Source organism: Arvicola amphibius, chromosome 8 (genome assembly GCF_903992535.2).
Source record: "Arvicola amphibius chromosome 8, mArvAmp1.2, whole genome shotgun sequence".
Taxonomy (NCBI): domain Eukaryota; kingdom Metazoa; phylum Chordata; class Mammalia; order Rodentia; family Cricetidae; genus Arvicola; species Arvicola amphibius.
In genome coordinates, this window is record NC_052054.1 from 108508966 (window position 1) to 108528958 (window position 19993).

Consider the following 19993-nt stretch of genomic DNA (forward strand, 5'->3'; position numbering starts at 1 on the left):
TACTGTGCATGCAATGCATTATCTGCAAAGGGACACATGACTCATGACTCCCAACTTTCCATTTAGAGTGTCCTGAGGAACAGAGTTTGAATGAAAATGAAGGAGAATTTTATGGCCTTATCTCACTCTGATATCAACAAGCTGAGTCAACAAGTATCTACAATAACATATGACGCAATTCAGGGGTCATGTGAACCCATAAAGTTTGGGGATATCTCTCATCTGGAAGCTGAGCAGTAGTAGTTTGTTCCATGGTCCAGCAGGGTACAAGTCATGTTGGTTTCTAAGGCTTTCACTTGTCGACCATTTTTTTTTTAATCTCAAAAGGAAAAGAGTGAATTCTGAGAAACCATGACCTTGTAGAAACCAACTGAGATCAGAAGGCTCCACAGATCTGCAAGCATCTAATAAGATCACACATCTTACCAAAATTCTAAAGATGTTCTCTATTTGACACATTCAAATCAAGGAATGAAGAATAAAAACATTTCAAAAGTTTTGAGGGATATAAAACCTCATTCCTCTCATCTCATCTGATATCATCATTCTATGATTTTATTTTTAGCACTTCCTTTTCTCCCAGGCTGGGCTACGATCAACTCTTTCTCTGTTACCCACTGGGTTTTATCTCCAAGCACTATGCCTGCTGTCTATGGACACCCTCCTCACTCCCTGCCTAACAGAACCTTTCTAAATTTCCTAAGCCAAATTTATCTCCTGGAGACTTTTCCTTAATCCTTTCTCCAACCCCACCCCAGTGCTCATAATATTTACCGATATAATAGGTAATATATACCTATTTACCATAATATTTACCATATACAGATGATATGCTGGAAATTAGAAATTTTAATTTTAATAAGTTATTTCAATGTTGCTTGAAATTCATATTTAGTAATACACCCATGATTTTAAACTAACTGATTTAGACATTTATCTAAGATGAACAACTAAGGAGCAACCTTACTAAAACTAGATAAATTAAAATAAACTCAGTACCCAGGCAGTGAGAACCCGCTATCACACATTGTGCTGGGAGAAATGTAGAAAATTGCTCATGATTTATAAGCTCTTTACTTTGTTTCTTTCATTTTCTTTTCTATTTCATAGGATTCAATAATAACATAAACCTGAAGATTATTCTGTGACTCACGCAAAACCAGGAATTGTCTGACTATGTTGGTCAATGAAAGGAAGGCATTTGCCATACGAATTGAGACCTCTGAGAAGGGGGCTGGAAATCTTTGCAGAGCCCCAAACCGAAGTGATGGTCTCTATGTCAAGCTACATAAAATTCTTAAGATTTGAAAACTTTCTACAACTGTATTTTAGAAACTTTTTTATAACAGGATGGATAGATTCTTCGCATGATTGATGGTTTTGTTTTCTTTTTCAGGTCTGCTTTGTGAACCTGGATGTAAACAAGGATGCCTGCAGCACAGAGAACCTGCAACAGGTAACACCTGGACCTGGAGCCCTCCAGGAGCCTGTGATGAAGGCTAGACCCTGGTTATGATGCACTCTGTAGAAGCGTAGATGGTTTCAGCGCTGCCCATTTCCCTGACCTTGCTCTGCACCTGTTGCCCCGTTACACACACACACACACACACACATACACACACACACGCACACATGCACACGCACACGTTCACACACTCTCTCTCACACACACACTCACACACACGCACACACTCACACACACACACTCACACACACACACTCACACACACACACACACACACACACACACACACACACACACATATATATTTGAAAGTCACTTTTCCCTGCCTGCAAAACTGTTCAGGAAGGCACCTCCCCTTGCCTGTCAGCATCCTAGAGTGACTATTCTGTCCTTCCTCCACTTTCACACGACAGTGTGGCATGCCTTTTCCTAGGTTTCTTATAATTCAGGTGAAGGTAGCCAGCGCTTTCCCCTGGCTCCCAGGAATGCTTCTTTCCCATTCTTTTTCATTAAATCTTGCCCAAATCTTATCTCAACTGTGTTTTCCTTGTCTTACCCACACCATGAGCTTGAATATTTTGCACCTCATAGCGATCAACTTCCCCAGGCCCATTCAAGATCAAGAACTGGTGTAACTGCATTAAATCCTTGAATGTCTGTTCAGTTCTTTAAAGGCTGAGCGTGCCTGTGGTACAACGAAAGGACTTAAGTAATGTCACAGTTTGTCACTACCTGCCCAAACCTGAGAGGCTTGACCTCATTTGTTAAAACAGCATGTTTACATTTGGATTATCACACAACAATACACACACGCTTTACTTAATTGACACTAGGCACACAGTGATTCAGGGCCCAGTCACAGTAAATGCAGAGCCTGAGATTACTCAGTGCTCCTATAATTTTCCTTGGTATAGTTGAATCATGTTATTCACAGGTATTATTCACTATAAACTTTCATGAGGATCCAAATGTTGCTCTAGAGGTTTCAAAGAAAAATGTGCATGTAGCTTTATTCAACGGAGTTAGTGTGTAGAGTCCTTCAGAGATAGGTCAGAGAGGGCAGAAGCAGATTCCCATCATAGTAACTTTGTTTCCATAATTTATTGAATGATTTAAGAGAGTTTCCAGTTATCGATTCTTTTACACAGATGATATGATTTGTGCAACTTACCATTTTCTAGGCCATAGGCTATTTATGACTATATGAAAGTAATTATGGCATCTCATTCACATAGGAATCTGTTAAGGATTAAATGGAATAGGATGTTACATATATAGGCTTTACCAAACTGCTTAGAACATAGTCAAAGCAAATCAGTATTGGATATGATCTTTTATTATTGAGTTTATTGGGACAGAAGATTTCTAGTAAGAGAAAAAATATTTCCAAACTAGTGTTTATTCCTATTGTGTAATAGGAATTGCCAAACGTTCACTTTGGAAAATTTGAAGCCAGAGGTTTTATTTCAAGTTTACCTGCTCTATTCTTATTGTCTAATTTAAAGCAATTTCTTTTCTAGATTTCAAGGATTTTAATATTTTCATATTTTGAGCTTATAATATAATTACATCATTTCCCACTTTCCTTCTCATCCCTCAATTCCTCCCATGCATATCTGCCTGTTTTCATTCAAATTCATAGTCTTGTTTGATTGATGGTGGTGGTGGTGGTGGTGGTGTGTGTTTGTGTGTGTGTGTGTGTGTGTGTGTGGTTTTCAGAGATGACTATTTGGTATTAGATAGTTGTATTTTTCCCTGGGAAGACTATTATCCTGCTCTCAGCATTCCTTTGCTGCCTGCAGTCCCCTGCCTAGGGTTGAGGCCTCCTGAGCTTTCTCCCTTCCGTGTTAGCACATGTATTGGTACCATCCTTGTTCAGGTCAGGTTTAGACAGCCATGTTGGTGGCACTTCATAGGTGTAGCTTCTCTGATATTTCTAGGAGAAATAAGCTCACAGCAAACTTCTTGTTCCTCTTCCTACCACAGTCTTACTGCCTGCCTCTTCTACAGTGATCCCTGAGTCTCAGGTGCAGGAGTTGTGTTGCAAGGATCTATAGACTAAGCAGCTAATATATCTATATTCTAACTAATAAATATTTTTTGTAGATGGAACAGTTTGGGAGTATAAAAGAATCCTCTGAACTAACAAAGTCTTATCCCACAGAAACTGCTCAATGTCTCACCAGACCTTCCAAAACTTATCAACTCCATGAATGTCCAACAACCGAAAGAAAATGAAATTGTCCTCCTCAGTGGATTAGCCTCTGGAAACCTCCAGGCAGATTTTGATGTTTCACAGGTAAGAAGCATAGTTCTCAATCAACTAGTCACTTAGTGATAAACTTTTCTGTAGTCAGATAGATATGACCCTAAACAGATGCTGTGCACGAGCTTTAGTGGAAGAGCCCACGATGACTCTGTATTTGATACTGGCCTTTATCCTGGTATCTCCCACACAGCACCACTCAGAGATTGATAGGGTTTTTGCCTCTGCATCAATTCTCAGATCCTCAGGGTTGTTTCACTGGGTCTCGAGCAGATGCTGGGTTATTCTACTTCCTATTCTACAAGGCCTTGCTAAATATTCAAATTCAGAATCTTCTCCCCTTTTAGGAGAAAACCCAGAATTCTAGTATGAATCATCTGATTATCATACCATCCTATAGCATCATTCTTCTGAGACTTTTTTGCCCCTTAAGAAATACCAAATTAGCCAAGCTTCTAAGTCGAGAATGTGGCTTCTGGGATGGAAAGGAAGTATGCTGGCCCCAAGTAGTAAAATCCCACAAGATAGAATGTCATTAAAAATAAAGTAGGAATGGAAGTATTATATTCTCTGACAGATTCCTCTTTGTTGCTGTTGTCTAAACTATCACACTACTTTGAAGAATGCATTTAAAGCTTCTTAGTCAGTGTGCAAAGAAAGTACACACATGGTGCGCTATAACAATATATTCACTGGTTCCAAAGAAGTGAGCATTTGCTGTCCACCAAAATATCAGAATCCTGGAAAGCCAGCCTTTCTTCTGCCTTGACTCCGAGACTTAGTGCAGATCTCTATCTAATCTGTTTGGATTTTCAATATAATAATAGTTTTCATTATCTGGATTTCTGGAGGGTGGATATCAAGAAATGGCTCTAAGTTCTAAGTGTCCTTTATATTGAGCAAAACAATGATGATTAGAAAAAAAATTCAAGTCTGAAGTTTGTAAGTATTTTTGCAATGCTTACAGGCCTGTATTTCCTCTGCCTCTATGCCCAGGAATGGTCTGCTACCTACTTGAAGGTTTTTATCTAGGGAAAAGTTCCTTAATATCATAAAGTAAACGCCAACTAGTTCTGGAAGTCACAACTTAAGTGGAGAGCAAGCACTATTTACCAACCCTTGGCCTGACCACATATCTGCTGCACACTAGTGCAATCGTTTTCACTAATAAAACAAGAATCCCATAATATACAATAATTTACATCTTGTCAGCCAAGAGAAACAATCTTCCTGAACAGTTAAGAGTTGAGATTTGAACCTGAAGGATTTGGGTATTTCTCAGCCTGAATTTACCTATCTGTGAAGTAGAATGAATTAATTTCTACTTGGGAGCATCAACTAGAAAATGAAATTTGTAAAAAGCACCTTATTCAAAATGAATTTTAGTTTTGTTAGCAAAAATAGAACAAAATTCTAAGAAACCCAACATCTTACCAAAAAAATGAAATTATTTTTTTCTCTCAGGTATCCTCTAAAATATGAGTTGTTTTATATTAAAATTACAACATTTTAATAATGACTTTTTAAACAATGTGATAAATCAATCAATGAATACGAAAACTTTACTGCTTAGTAATCCTATATTCTTAATTCTGAAGCTAACAACAATGCTTTTTAACTATAAATTTTCCATGACTTCTACATAAATTATTTGCTACGGCTTTAAATATACAACAATTGAAAACTTTATTCCTATCTACTTTATAAAACTAGATCTTTTTTTACTGATGTGCTCAGCTGTAGCTAACATGAGCAATTTTAAGTATTAAAATCGGGAGGTACCAATTTTCTTCTTGTGTACCCATGAAAGTTGATCCTGACATTAATTGGGCCTGGCCTTAAACTGAACTCAGCAGATTTTAATTGACCTTACTTAGTATTCTTAATTAAACATAACTAGAAGGTCTGGAAAGAGAAAAAAACATGACTGAAAGTAGACTTAAGAACACAGAGAATGTATAGTTTCATGTAACTAAGCAAACACAGGGAGTAGAAAAGGTGAAAGGACTTAAGCCAGGTTGAACAGGGCATGGATTTTTCCTAGAGCCTCTTTCCTGCTTTCTCTCTGTAGGTCCTGTTCATCAGACGCAAGGAGACATTATCCTTTTGAGTTCAAGTTGACTACAACTACCTTTTCAGCTTGTTCTCAAATGTCTCATTGAGTTCTTTTGGTTCTCATGTGTTATATATTCATTTCTTAACCTGTCACGCTCTTTTGCGGAATGTACTGTTCAGCTTGGCCAGGCTAAGATTCACCCCTGGGATGCAGAGGTGAGCTTCCTGTGGATTTTCTCACACAGTAAATGAAGCAGAAAAATTCTACCTCACAGAGTATGAGGACAAAGTGGGTAAATTATGGTCACCAAAGGAATAATGGCATTCCATGGGATAGGTGAGAGTGGAGTTACCAATACTTCATTAAATATCACATAGTAAAGAATGTTCAAAGTCAACCATGGTCGCAGGCCACTCTAGTCTTCACTGTCTGGGAGGCTGAGGTAGGAGGACCACTGGAGGCCAGGAGCTTTGAGCCCCATCTGGTAAGAATTCCAAGCCAAAGAGCAAACAAAATGTTCACGGTCTGCGTATCCTTTTCCCTACAATCTATCAGCGCTTGTCTCTAGATCTCATACTTCCTTTTGATCAGTCTCTCCATCACATATTCTGTATCACTTCACCTCTCGGCAGATCCCAGGGCTCCCACAGCTACTATCTCATTTAACAGACACCACATCACCTGTTGTAGTCAGAAAAGTAGGAACATCATCAGCAATGAACCTCATCTTAGCCATCATAGCAAGTATCTACCTTTTAAAGATATTCTGTGACTATCTGGTTTACCCCCCATTAAAACTGGTGGTCTGCTAAACCACTAGTAAGGAGAGACAAGCAGAAACTGTATTCTGGGTTAGCCAGGGAAGTCTGAACAAGTCATCTTTAGGGCTGGCCTCACAATACACTCATGACTTACTAATGGCTTGACCATACCGGGCTTTACAGTCATGAGCAAGTTAAGCATTTTTCTCTTATGGAGCTACTTTACAGCTATTTGTGGAACCTTATTGTCTATGTGTATTATTAAGTATATATAAGTACAAAACCAGCAGTCCACATGCATGCACCTCAAACCACTAATGAACATGTACTGTGGTCATCCAAGAAAAATAATAATAACAAAAAAAAACATTTCTATAGCCAGTAGTTAAATAAAATATTAGAAAAATTAATTGCTTTCTGTTCCTGTTTGATTTCCGGTGCTACAATAAACACCACGAACAAAAGCAATGATGGAGGATAGTGTTAAGGTTTTAGCTTATACATATAGGTAATAGTCGATCACTGAGGGACATTAGAGCAGGAGCTAGTGCGGAAACCACAGAGGAATGCTACCCGCTGTTTCACACTCTTCGCTTTCTTATACAGCCCAAGTTCACCTGCCTAGGGTTGGTGCCACCCACAGTGGGCTAGATCCTCTCTCATCAATCTTTAGTCAAGACAATCTCTCAAAAAATGTGCTCACAGGCCAGTTTGACTGAGGCAGAGTTAAGTTGGGGGTCCCTATTCCCAGTCTTGTGACTCAAGATTGGGTTGACAATAAGAGCTAACCAGGACACTTGGCTACAGAAGAAGATGTACTGAGAAGCTTATCATATGCAATGGTCCTGTCTACTCCTGTGGTTGTCCTCCCTGTGAGATGAGGATGTGATTAGCCACACATGCATGAATTTGCAAAGGCCCAGGTGTAGCCTTTCTTCTTTTCAACCTTCTCAGAAGCCTTCTGTGGATACTGGGTATTTCTTGTGGACCATGATTTAGTATAACTGGGTCAAAGTCTGAAATTATGCATTTTGAAAAGAGCATCCAGAAAAGGCTGAGACATCAAGTCTGCATCCCACACTTTTAAATGCAAGGCTGTGTGCCACCATCTTTAAAAAGCAGTTCTGATCACAAATGTGCATAATTAAATTCTGTCCCTGCAAACTAGGAGCTCCTGAGCCCTTTTGCAAATGGCTGACTTCTTTATTTTAAAATCATCTTTCCTACAATGACTCTAGATACAATATTCAGCCAAAAGTGATACATGACACACAGATAAGAAAATGCTAAACTGCTTCCAGAAACAGCTTATGGTTGTCTATATGCCTGTATTCTTTTCCATGATCTTGGGCTCTCCAGTAAAAACCACTCACCAGCATTAGACCCAATTTGCCAGCCACAGATGAGCCTCGGATTGAAATATCCCTTTTTAAAAGTGACTATTCAGACATCAAATATTTATTTCCAAACATTTCTAATTCTACTTAAGGAGTGAATTTCTCCCCTGTCCATTAACTCTTGCATCCATTTGGAGATATTTCCCCTGAAACCTGCTGTAAATCTCTATATTGTTGACACTATGAAAAATGAAACTGAGGGGGCTGGAGCAGTAACTCAGTGGTAGAGTGTTTGTTGTGGAGGCATGATGGCCTGCGTTCCGATCCCAGCACTCGAGTAAAGGACACGTGTCTCAACGATATACCTATTATCTCAGTGCTTGGGAGGTGTGGACGTAGCAGTGAGTCTCACTGATCCATCTAGGTAAAATGCAAAGCTCCAAGTTTAATAAGAGACTATGTCTCAAAGCTATGGAGATGGGGAGTGACAGAAGATTACTAGTTACACCCAATGCCAACCTCAGCTTCCACATGTATAAGCTATGACAAGAGCACTGGCATTCCTGTGGACATATGCATAATATACATATGTATGTATGTATATAGATAGATACATAGATAGATAGATAGATAGATAGATAGATAGATAGATAGATAGATAGATATACTATACATATATACACCCTCCATCCACACATGCAGAGAATTGTGCACAATCTTTTGTTGTTGTTGTTTTGGTTTACTGGGTATCTGTTCAGGAGACACAAAACATTTGCTGCTCTTTTAATGGAAAGAGCATGAGTAATGAAGATGAATCCTGAAGAGCAACCAGGTGGTCCATAACTCTGAGCCTGCCTGAGGCATGACCCCGTCACTCAGGTCTCCTTGTCACTGGCCTGGAAAGGAATGTGTGTTGTGCTGTAAAGATTATCGGACCTCTCTTAGTGTGCATCATTATATTTCACGTTGGCTCCTTCAAGAGAGTAACACCAAAGTGAAGCCCCCGCATATAGTTGAAAGGACACTTAACTCCATAGCCAAAACACTGACAGAGGCCTTATTGACTACTATCGCGATAACAAAGGATAACATTCTGAGAAAGGGTCTCCATTTAACCAAGAGAGGCCTAAGGTCCTCTTCTATAAGCTTTCAGCCAAGCTTCCTGACTCAAGCCCTAGCCTACTTCCTACCCCTAAGCATTTAGTCCAAGAAATATATTACTGTGATTTCTTTGCCATATGACATGTAATTCTCTTTGTAAACCTCTCTCCAGTTTTATGACCAAGAAGTGTTTTATCCAAGGACCTGAGAACCATGCCTTAAAACCAGCTCCCCTCTCCCATTCCAGGAGAGAATGGGGTCCTACTATCCGTAGGCCATTGGCTCCCAAGTAGACAACATTTTACTTTTCTTTTGTGTAAAGCCAATTAGCAAACACAACCAGCCTTAAATCCACATTGCTATTTGTTTCCTCCCAGTGATGGCCTGGATTCTGTGCTCACTCTGCTTATTTCAATAAAGTTGAATGAAATCTTCCTTCCCTATTCAATTTTGAACAGTTTGGTTTTCTGCTTTGATGAGGGAAATCTCAGCTATATGATACACATAATTGTTTTCTTTTAAGGAAAGCTTTCTTCTAAATGCCCTCTGTTCCAAAATGCCGTATGATACTTTTGTTTTTCAAACAGTTTATTGGCAGGAGCTCTGAAGATATTTCCAACATTTTTAAGAGCCCTTCTCCTTTTTCTCAGAAGAGCTTGGGAAAAAGAATACGGTCACCGATAATCACCTTTTATTGCCGTTTTGGAGAAAGTGCCTTCTTTTCTGTCTGCTTTCAGTGCCCTTGGCTGCCTGATATCTGCTTGGTCCAGTGTGCAAGAGGAAACAGACCAAACAGTACCAACTGCATCATCTTTGAGATCAACAAGTTCTTAATTGGTCTGGAAGTGGTGCAGGAGCGCCAGCTGCACCAGGAGACCAGCGTCTTGAGGCTGGAGGATGACACAAACTGCTCTCTGTCTTCAATCGAGGAGGATTTCCTTACCGCCTCTGAGCACATGGAGGAGGACATTGAGGCAGAGGAATACAGGAGTGGTAAGACGTTACTGATAAAGCAAGCATGGCCCCCCTGACCCACATCATTGTCAGAGGGAGTCCAGCAAAGTTTCAGGCCACGTCAATTTAGCTGACGCCTCACACTCTCTACTTGGTCAGGTTTGATGAGACAAACATTATGAAGAGAACACTGGCGAACATGCTGACTAATGTATTTAAGGCAGCTTAATGGTTGGGTAGATGCTGGCCCCCGGAAGATGCCTTAGGGATGCTGGGGGAAATCTGTGTGTTCTCAAGGGAAACCTTTCTACCCGCCAAGAAATTTCTTCCGAACAGGAAAGTTAGTTTCCCTGAAACTTCCAGAAATGCCAGCATTACCAGGAGAAACCAAGTTGGCCTGGCTTGGATTTGTATCCCAGAATTTCGCTCTGTGACTCTGATACCTAAGACTTCTCTCTGATCTCTTTTAAGCCTTGGTTTCTAAAAGTGTTTACAATTAGTGGTGTTTGTGAGACAAGAAGGGAATGAGGCAGGAAAGTGCTCAGCCGTCATTTACGTCTACTGACTCATTAGCAAACTCAGGGTCCCTCTTCCCACCTCAACCCCCAGAGAAGAAAATTGCATAAAATGTTGCATTGTTGCTGAGGCAGGCCCTGTGCACTCCTTAGCGCAAATCTTTGCAACAAAGCTGCTATGAAATTCTTCTTGTCCCCTACTCCTCACCCCTTCTCTCTCCCTTCCTAACAGGGCAACTTCCCATACCACTTCCCCTAGGAAAAATGACAGCAAGCCATCATTTCAAAATACCTTCTCCTCTCCCGATCCCCGCATTTGTGTGCCACATTAAAGGTGTGTTATAATTCAACATCTGCATTAGATTTACTTTAAATGAGGCAACAGTCACAGTGCTGTACTAAAGACTGGGGTGGAGAGCTGAAAGTAAATTTAGAAAGTAATTGTTAGTTTAGGCCCATTAGAATCTGCTATCCAAAACGTAATGACGGTCCTCCCTTATTTTCTCTTTACTAGGTTTCGAAACTATAAACGTGCCAGCTAATGTGTTGGAAGGTAAAAAGCCAAAGGAAACTATTCAGGAAGGATGGGATTACCAGAAGGAAAAGTTGCATTGTGCTTTAGGGGAAAAACACACTCGAAAACACCGTACACCCATGAAAACAGAAGGGCCAAAGGAAAACATAGCAGAGAAGACACCCTTGCAAAGTGTCAGTCCTTCAGCCAGGGCATCCCGTGGGAAAAGTGAAGTCAAGCAGCTGGCCACAAATCACTCCTACCCGGAAAATATCAAAGCAGAAACAGAAACATCTCAGATGCTGTTTATCCCTCGGGATGCTTATCTCTCTATGGTTAAGAAAGAGGGGCTTTCTTCCTGTGAAGCAGTCACTGAGCAGGGTAGCAACCCCAGAGACCATGGTGGTCTGCAAAACTCTCTTCCTCCTATTCAAAATGGAGAAGCCACCACGGGCGAGTATGCTACAAACTTAGCGGAATCGGTGCTGCAAGATGCCTTCATCAGATTGTCTCAGGCGCAACCGACACTCCCCGGGGAATCTTCCGTTAGTTTCTCTGTGGGAAGCACTCTTCTTCCCGGTGGCTGTTGTACAAAAGATACAGTGGTCCCTCGTTCATGGAATGAGCTTCCAAAAATTGTCATTGTGCAGAGCCCAGAAGGCAGTGACGCTGCCCTGGAGCCAAGTGTCTCCTCCTGGCCCGAGACGGAAGTTTCTGCTGAAACCTCATGCATCGCTTCCGGAGAAGGCTCCCGCAGATCCACTCAGAGTGCCCTAGAAGTTGCCCTGGCTTGTGCAGCCACGGTTATTGGAACCATTTCCAGTCCACAGGCCACAGAAAGACTCACCATGGAACAGGAATCCCTGCTATCCAGCTATTCCCAGAGAGGCAGTGGGGTACAGCAAACTCAAGTGCCGCAAGTACTCATGGAACCATCTATAACTGAATACTCCTTTCCGTCAGCCCTGTGTGGCATGACACAGGTGGCAAGCGCTGTTGCTGTCTGCGGCCTGGCTGAAAGAGAAGAGGTGACATGTTCTGTAGCTCCAAGTAACCTCTTGCCCACATCCGGGGCTTCTGAAGAAATATCCTCAACTGGAAGTTTGGTGACAGAGAGAAGTGCGGAGTTGGGGAAGGAAGCCATCGCAGAGGCTCTGCTCAGGGAGGCTGCTCTAGTCTTAGTGCGACCTGAAGCATACGGTAGCATTGGAGACCTCTTTGACTCTGTGAACAGGAGAATCGTAGAAACCACTTCCAGAACCCAGAGCCTGGGCAAAGAGAACACCCAAAGGAATGAACTGGCACAGACCCTGTCCAACGCCATTCTCAAGCATTGCATTGATGAAGTTCACCAGACAAACGTAACAGCTCGCCCCACCGATGAAAGACACCGCTGTGGCATTCTGGACCCCTTAATGGAAAGTGTGAACCAGCTTCTCCACAATGTGATCTGTTTCACGTTCAAAAAGATGAGTCATGTTGTAACAGCCGGTGATCATCCCACTGGCCTTTCTGAAGAGACCCGCAGGTGGACAGAGGCAGAACCCTTAGGTTGCCATTCGTTTGATCAGGCTGCTGGTCAAACAGGGGCAAAAGCCTCAGCATGTTCTGGCAACCATTCTCTTAGCAATGCACACGGTACTGGCCTTGTCATCGGTGATCTTGTTGAGGATGCACCTCTGAAGCCAAGCATGGGTGGAGCGAGGTCGGGACTATGCAACAACCCCAGGCTGCCATCTGAATTCTCATGCTGTCACAAAATGCTTGGTCCAGCTTCTAAAACATCCCCCAAGGAAATATACCTGAAAGGGCTTATGGGAGAGGCCTCTAAGAACCCTGACTACACACTCAGTTTGGATAGCAAAGAACAGAGAGCCTCTACGGAAACAGGAAAGTCTCCCAGACCAGGCGAGTGCTGCGGTGGCTCCCAGGAAACTGAAGACAGCCTTGTTCTAAGCACCCAAGAGAAACACACCTGGGCCACTCCCATAAACAATGAAGTTCAAGTTAACCGATCCTCGTTAGGGGATGACCTGGTGTTTCCTGTGTTTCCTGCCCAGCCCACACTACAGGCAAAGCAGTCCGAGGTCTACTGCATCACAGACTTTGCCGAAGAATTGGCAGAGACTGTTGTCTCCATGGCAACCGAAATTGCTGCAATCTGCCTTGACAACTCCAATGGAAAACAGCCGTGGTTTTGTGCTTGGAAAAGAGGAAGCGAGTTTCTGGTGGCGCCCAACGGACCCGGCCGATCCTTGAAGAGGAAGAAGGAGAACTTGGGCGGTGGAAGCACTGTAAGGAAACACAAGCCACCTCGCCTCAGCGAAATCAAGAGAAAAACAGACGAACATCCAGAGCTGAAAGAGAAGCTGATGAACAGGGTCATGGATGAGTCCGTGAACCTTGAAGACACTCCTGACTCCATCAGTACGTTCGCAAATGAAGTGGCAGCCAAGATCATGAACCTCACAGAGTTCTCCATGGTGGATGGAGTGTGGCAAGCCCAGAGCTGTTCCCGGAATCGGTTCCTGGGAGGTGATAGGTGGAACAAGCTGAAGGCCTCCAGCTGCGAAAGCATTCCTGAGGAGGACTCTGAAGCCAGGGTCTACGTAAACAGCCTGGGTTTAATGAATACCTTAAGCCAGCCAGTTAGCCGGGCCAGCTCAGTCTCTAAACAGTCCAGCTGTGAGAGCATCACCGAAGAGTTTTCCAGGTTCATGGTGAAACAGATGGAAAACGAGGGGAGGGGATTTGAGTTACTGCTGGATTACTATGCTGGCAAAAATGCCAGCAGTATTCTGAGCTCAGCCATGCAGCAGGCATGCCAGAAAAACGACCACCTCAACGTGAGGCCAAGCTGTCCCTCTAAACAGTCCAGCACAGAGAGCATCACTGAGGAGTTCTACAGGTACATGCTGAGGGACATCGCCAAAGAAAGCAAAGATGGTACCTCCTCCAGACGAAGCAGCCATGACTGGACCACGAGCTTGCTGTCTCCTTCAGCCCGCTCCCCGCTCTGTTACAGACAGTCGTCTATGCCTGACAGCAGGTCCCCATGCTCCAGATTAACAGTAAACGCGCCTGTCAAAGCCAACTCCTTAGACAGTTTTGCCCAAAACTGCCCTCAAGATTCACTAAATGTACAGCCAGTCAGTAGGGCTTCCTCATCTGGTCTCTGCCAATCAGACTCCTGCTTGTATCGCAGAAGTGGGACTGACCAGATCACAAACATGCTCATTCATGAAACATGGGCCACCTCCATTGAGGCTCTCATGAGAAAGAACAAAATTATTGTGGATGATGGCGAGGCAGCAGGTGTCAGTCCTGGTCCTGTTTCAAGGGGCTCTCCTTTGCAAGGAGAGAAGGGTGCAAACGGAGTTGCCGCCAGCAGAGGACACAGTGGGCCAGCTCTGCTGGTACAGGAGTCTGTAGATTACCAGAGAAAGGAGGTTGTTACTGAAAGCAATCCTTCCCCAATGTCATCTCCGAGCAAAACAGCTCCCGGTAAGAAACTGGGTGGTTTTGATCCTAGAAGAGAAACCTCTTCGTGCCACGATGCCATTGTTCTCCAAAGCCCCAGGCAGCCGCTTTGCTCAAGAGATGTACCTTTGATTCAGATAGAGACAGATCAGAAAGAAGAGGGCATTGGAGAACAAGAACCTATCCTTCCCCAAAGTGGCTCCCTAGAAGAAACAGAAGGGCACCAACCTGAAGACACCCTCCCAGATGTGGCCAGAGGTGGAGATGTGGCCCTGAGCAGCTGCCAAAACTGTTGGTGAGTTGACCATCTCTGAGACCCGATAGGTACATGTTCACAATTTACACCTCCATTAGTGTGCTTCTAAGTCAGTGGTTTTCAACCTGTGGGTCATGACCCCTTTGGGGGTTCAGACAACCCTTTCGCGGGAGGGTCATATATCAGGTATTCTGCATATCATATATTTACATTATGATTCATAACAGTAGCAATATTACAATTATGAAGTAGCATTGAAAATAATTTTTTGGTTGGGGGGTCACCATAACATGAGGAACTGCATTAAAAGGTTGCAGCATTAGGAAGGTTGAAAACCACTGTTATAAATCTTAGGTAGGAATATAGGGTTATTATTGATGTACAAACAGAATTAAAGAGGCAATAAATGACCTCAGTAGACCCCTGTGCATACATAAGAAGGGAGGTATTGCTCTCACCTTACCCACTGAAATTTTCTCCACCTTTCCTGTGGCTGGCCCTGCCATAATTGTAAGGGTACATGTTTAGACGCCTGATTTTTTAGTCTCATCCAAGATCAGTAGTCCCCCTGGTCACCTTGTAGAAATATGTTAATAAACCTACAATAACTCGGCTTACCATGCTATATTTTTATTGCACAACTCATATACCAGGAAACAAAGTGAAGTTATCCCCACATCCAAGAGCATCAGGTCACTGCTTGACCCCTAGAGTTGATGTTCAACTAAACTTAATGAATGAATGGTTACTATAAAAACAGGAAACCATTCGGGACCTGATAAAGTTCTGGTACACCTTACTGTAAGCAAAAAACATCCTTTAGACTAATCCAAATACATTTTGTAATTAACTGTGAATATTAGTTGGAGCATTTCCTCAGCATTACATGACTGAGGCAATACTGAAATAGGACAGATAGTTGATTATGTAGAATTCAAGGCTAATTTTATTCTATAATCATGGCATAATATAATATCTGCCTACTGTGAAAGAAAGGAAGAAATAAAGGGAAGGAGGGAGAAAGGGAAAAAGTAAAGGAGGGAGGGAAGGAGAAGGGAAGCTTTTTGAGTAACTTACTTTTTATCTTCCAAAACATATTGAATTCATTTCTGTAACAGAAGAATCACGGTGTCATTCTCCTAATTAAAACAAGTGCTCCAACGCTTTGATGGCTTTTGAAATTATTCTTGGTGGTTTTCAATCAGAGATAACACTAATAAGTAATAGCAATTGTTTTTCTTTTGGAAACAGTCAAATTTAATTTTAATTTAGGAGATTGAGATTAAATTTTTGGCATCTCCTCTCTAAAGAGTTCCTTTCTTGATTTATTCTTAAGAATTCTCTGTCAGGACCCTGTGTCCCACGAATGCCAGGTCTTTGGGTGCACAGGGTGCATGCAGAGTCTCTCTCTCTCTCTGGAAGCTGTCATTTGGACAGCACTTCTCCAGAAGATTGTACTGCATACAGCGGGAACAAACTTCCGGGGTGAGGTAAGAATTCCCCTCAGGCTGCACCAGGAATATAAGTTTCTTTCCTAACTTCCAGCGCCTGCACCCTACTCACAGGGGACCGTTGTATCAATCCTCTATTTTTAGCCCACAATTAAAGTTTAGTGAAACTGAAAATTCCAGCTTTAGAAACATACAGCTTGAGAAATAACCAGGGCAGTCTTTTCAGAAATGTATGCCTACATGTTTATTATTTACAAAAAAGGAATATATATATACATATATGTATATGTGTGTGTATATATATATATATATGGAATAAACAAGATGAACATAGCTGTCACCAAATGTCAACAGTTCTCTAAAGTCTGTGTTGCATTTACTCCTAAGCAGAAGAGATCCATGTTGGGTTATTAAACACCACCATCGGAGAAGGTTCTACATGGGGTCTTTGGTAGAGGGTCCAGTCAGACATGAGAACTGCCTCTTAGACAGTTAGTGCTAACAATTTTCCTTTCCAGTTGGATAGGCCCACAGAAGCACAGAAGGAGAAGAGATAACAAAAACATAAGGACCAGAAACACAAAGCTAAGCCTAACGAAGAAGGTCAAATACACAAAGGAATAAGGTTTCATCAATAATTGTTTGGCTACGGACAATATTCATAAAAGATTTTGCTCGTGGGACTATAGAGACATATCAGAGCTAAAGACACAATATAACCAACATGTCACCTTTCAGAAATTTACATTTAGAAATACATAAAAAAGAGAAACACTGATTCCAGGAACCTGACTTAAAGTCAGCAGACGTCTGGAGATGTTTAATCAGTGAAGGTCACCAAATTAGAAAGCATCATGAACTAATATCCAATGGTTGTAGTTATGGTTGTAGAACCAATCAGACAATGATTCTCATTATAGAGTTTTAAATTAAATGTCACTGATGTTACTCCTAAAACAGATTTCACCTGGAAAAGTTGCAAGCACTTCATACTCTGCACAAATGAGACCATAGCTGACTCAGATTCTTATTCCATATAGTCATCCAAGCATTCAACCTCTTGCTTCAGGGTATAGATATATGATTCTATTTTTCATCAAATAAAGACAAAGAATGTAGAATATCCCAGAAATTCAAGGATTGGCTCTAATTGTAAAACACAGAGACTAAGAATTGGATATCATTTTTGTTTTTGTGGGGAAATATAATCATCATAAAACATGAAGTACACTAACTTTTATATTAAGTACACTTATTTTTACTGAAAAACAATAGAGAGGGAAAAATCTTTTCATTTTTAATGAAAGAGATGATTTGAAAAATTGGTTAATTTATTTATCCATCTGTCTATTACACTGCCTTAAACTATATCAATTTGAACCAGTTTCCTAACATCTTTCATTCTGGTTTACTCACCCAGAAATGGGAATGATAATGTAATTCTTAAATTTTAAGTATGATTTATATACAAAACTCTTAATTCAATACTTCACCTATTATGAATATTCAATAAATTCACCTGGTTATTATTACTATGGTAGTATCATAGCCTTTATTTCAGGAGATGTCTCTTTCTCCAAGGCTAAACCTGTCATGAAAAAAGTGAGAGATTTATTGAAATAAGAGAATTCCCAGGATTGCCAAGCAGAAAAGTAAGTCACAGTTCAGTTATATTTGCTGAACTCAGAGTTGCTATTATGGAATTGGATTTGTCAAAATAGCTGAAAACAGAACTTCATTCTCCATAAAAGAGTTCAGCCCACTTCCATGCAGGAGTAGGGCATGTGACACAGGCAGTCTCAGTGTTGTTTGGAGGTGGAGAAAGATTATTTCCTGAAGATATTTTCAGACTCTTCTCTGAAGGACATCGTCATTATTATTTAAAGTATGGTTAAAGTTCAACACAATGAAATAAAAACCACTTTCTTACTCCTACTTTTATATCACTTGATAAAAGAGTCACAGATGAAGATCCATTGTGAAAATCATTCCCAAATGGAAATATTTGTTGACTATTAGCACCATATTTTGAAGATGTATCAATGATAGTGCTTGATTCTTTAAAGTGACTTTTGTCAACAGAATAAGATAAGTCATAGACTATCAAAGCATATTTCTAAAAGACACACCTAATAAATGAAAACTATCTAACATGGTAAAATTCAAATGTTCTTATATATTGACAAATTTCTCATAAGCATGGGACTGACCTAACAAAGCAACACAACTTCAAGGGGAAAAAAGATCTCTCAAAATTTAGCAATAAGAAAATGAACAATGTATTATTAAATAGATAAAGGTTCAAGAGTTAAAGGCTAGATTCCCAGCTGGTAGGTATAGTCATTGCAAAGACATTCCATCACAAAGGCTTCATGTAAACTTTGTATCCACTTATGGTTGGATTCCTTATTTGACTACATTATTGGGAGGTGATGTAAACTTAGATGTGTCTAGTTGGAAGAAATAGGTTGCTTGAGAAGCATCTGGGGAAATTATCTTGTATTTGTCTGCTTCCTTACCTCTTGTTTGTCAAGAAAATAGCCACTTTACTCTACCACATGATGCTCTCATGATGTTCAGCTTCACTATGGATGAGCCCCAAAGCAGCATAACCAAGTAGCCACAGACTGAACCCTCTTAAACCATGAGTTTAAGTGAACCTGTCCTCCTTTAATTATTTCTCTCAGGCATTTGACAAAGTGACAAAAGGCTAACACAATGCTTAGCTCTCATATGCCTTTAAGACATTTCAAGCAATCAAATACAGTAAATATCTATTAAGATGAATAAAATGCAAACCACTGATAACACCAAGCCCTGGCTAGGATGTCATATGTTACAAACCATTAGTGCAATGGATGACCACTTTGGAAGATAATTGTCGCTTTTTTTTTCAAAAATAAGCAATTGATGTTCATTGAAAAAGAGAAAAAAAAATGTGTGGGTCTTTAAGTCAGCTTCATTTCTAGTTACCAAAACTTAGACAGAACAAACATGTCTTTTGTTTTAGTTACTTTTCTATTGATGTGACAAAACACTATGACCAAGACAACTTATGAAAGAAAATGTTTGTGTTTTTCTTCAACAGTTAGACTCTATAATGGTCTGATAAACAGACACACTTGGGATCTGTAATTTTGATCTAGTGGGATGAATCCTCCTATACCACTACTCTTTAATATATTCCTGGAATAATAATAGCACAGCCCTATAGGATGAGGAAATGGGCGTGCAGATAGGTGTTGTATGAATCAATAACTTGCATTTCACCGATGATACAGTACTACTTGCTGAAAGTCGACCTGCAGACTATGATACAGTTGTAGGAATAAATGAAAATAAAAGTAAATATCAAGAAGACTGAGATATAATACATGGAAGGGCCCACAAAGATTCTAACATTAAAATAAAGAATCAGAACCTCAAGCAAAAAGTCAACTTTGTCTATCTGGGAGGAAACATCAGTTCAAAGGAGGCAATTATTTCAGATGTCTGGATGCATATAGGGATAGTGAGGGCTGCATTCCAGGCAATGAAAGGTTTGGTCAGCAAGAGACATAACGACAATGACAAAATTGCAAGTATATGAGACACTTGTCTTGAGCTGCCTCCTTTACAACTCTGAAACCTAGACAATGAAATGCTCCTTAGAACAGTGGCTGGATGTGTTTGAGATGCGTGTCTCAGGAGGATTCTGGGCGTCACATGAAGAGACAGGCTGTGTAATGATGATATTAATGAATATCTTCATCTACAGAAGGAAGAAAACTACAGGATACGGCAACAGCACTCGAGATACTTTGGCCATGTTATAATAATGAATGGTAGCAGATACTC

At 41.0% G+C, this 19993-nt stretch overlaps 1 protein-coding gene across 2 annotated transcripts in view; it reads left to right on the plus strand.

Moving 5' to 3' along the window:
* LOC119821429 (SPHK1 interactor, AKAP domain containing) overlaps nt 1-19993 on the plus strand; it is a 123719-nt gene that overhangs the window by 85586 nt on the left and 18140 nt on the right. For both annotated transcript variants that reach the window (XM_038340431.1, XM_038340432.1), the window contains exons 4-7: nt 1397-1456; nt 3630-3764; nt 9724-9979; nt 10970-14744. In XM_038340431.1, coding sequence (XP_038196359.1) covers nt 1397-1456; nt 3630-3764; nt 9724-9979; nt 10970-14744 — 4226 coding nt within the window. The remainder of the gene's footprint in view (nt 1-1396; nt 1457-3629; nt 3765-9723; nt 9980-10969; nt 14745-19993) is intronic.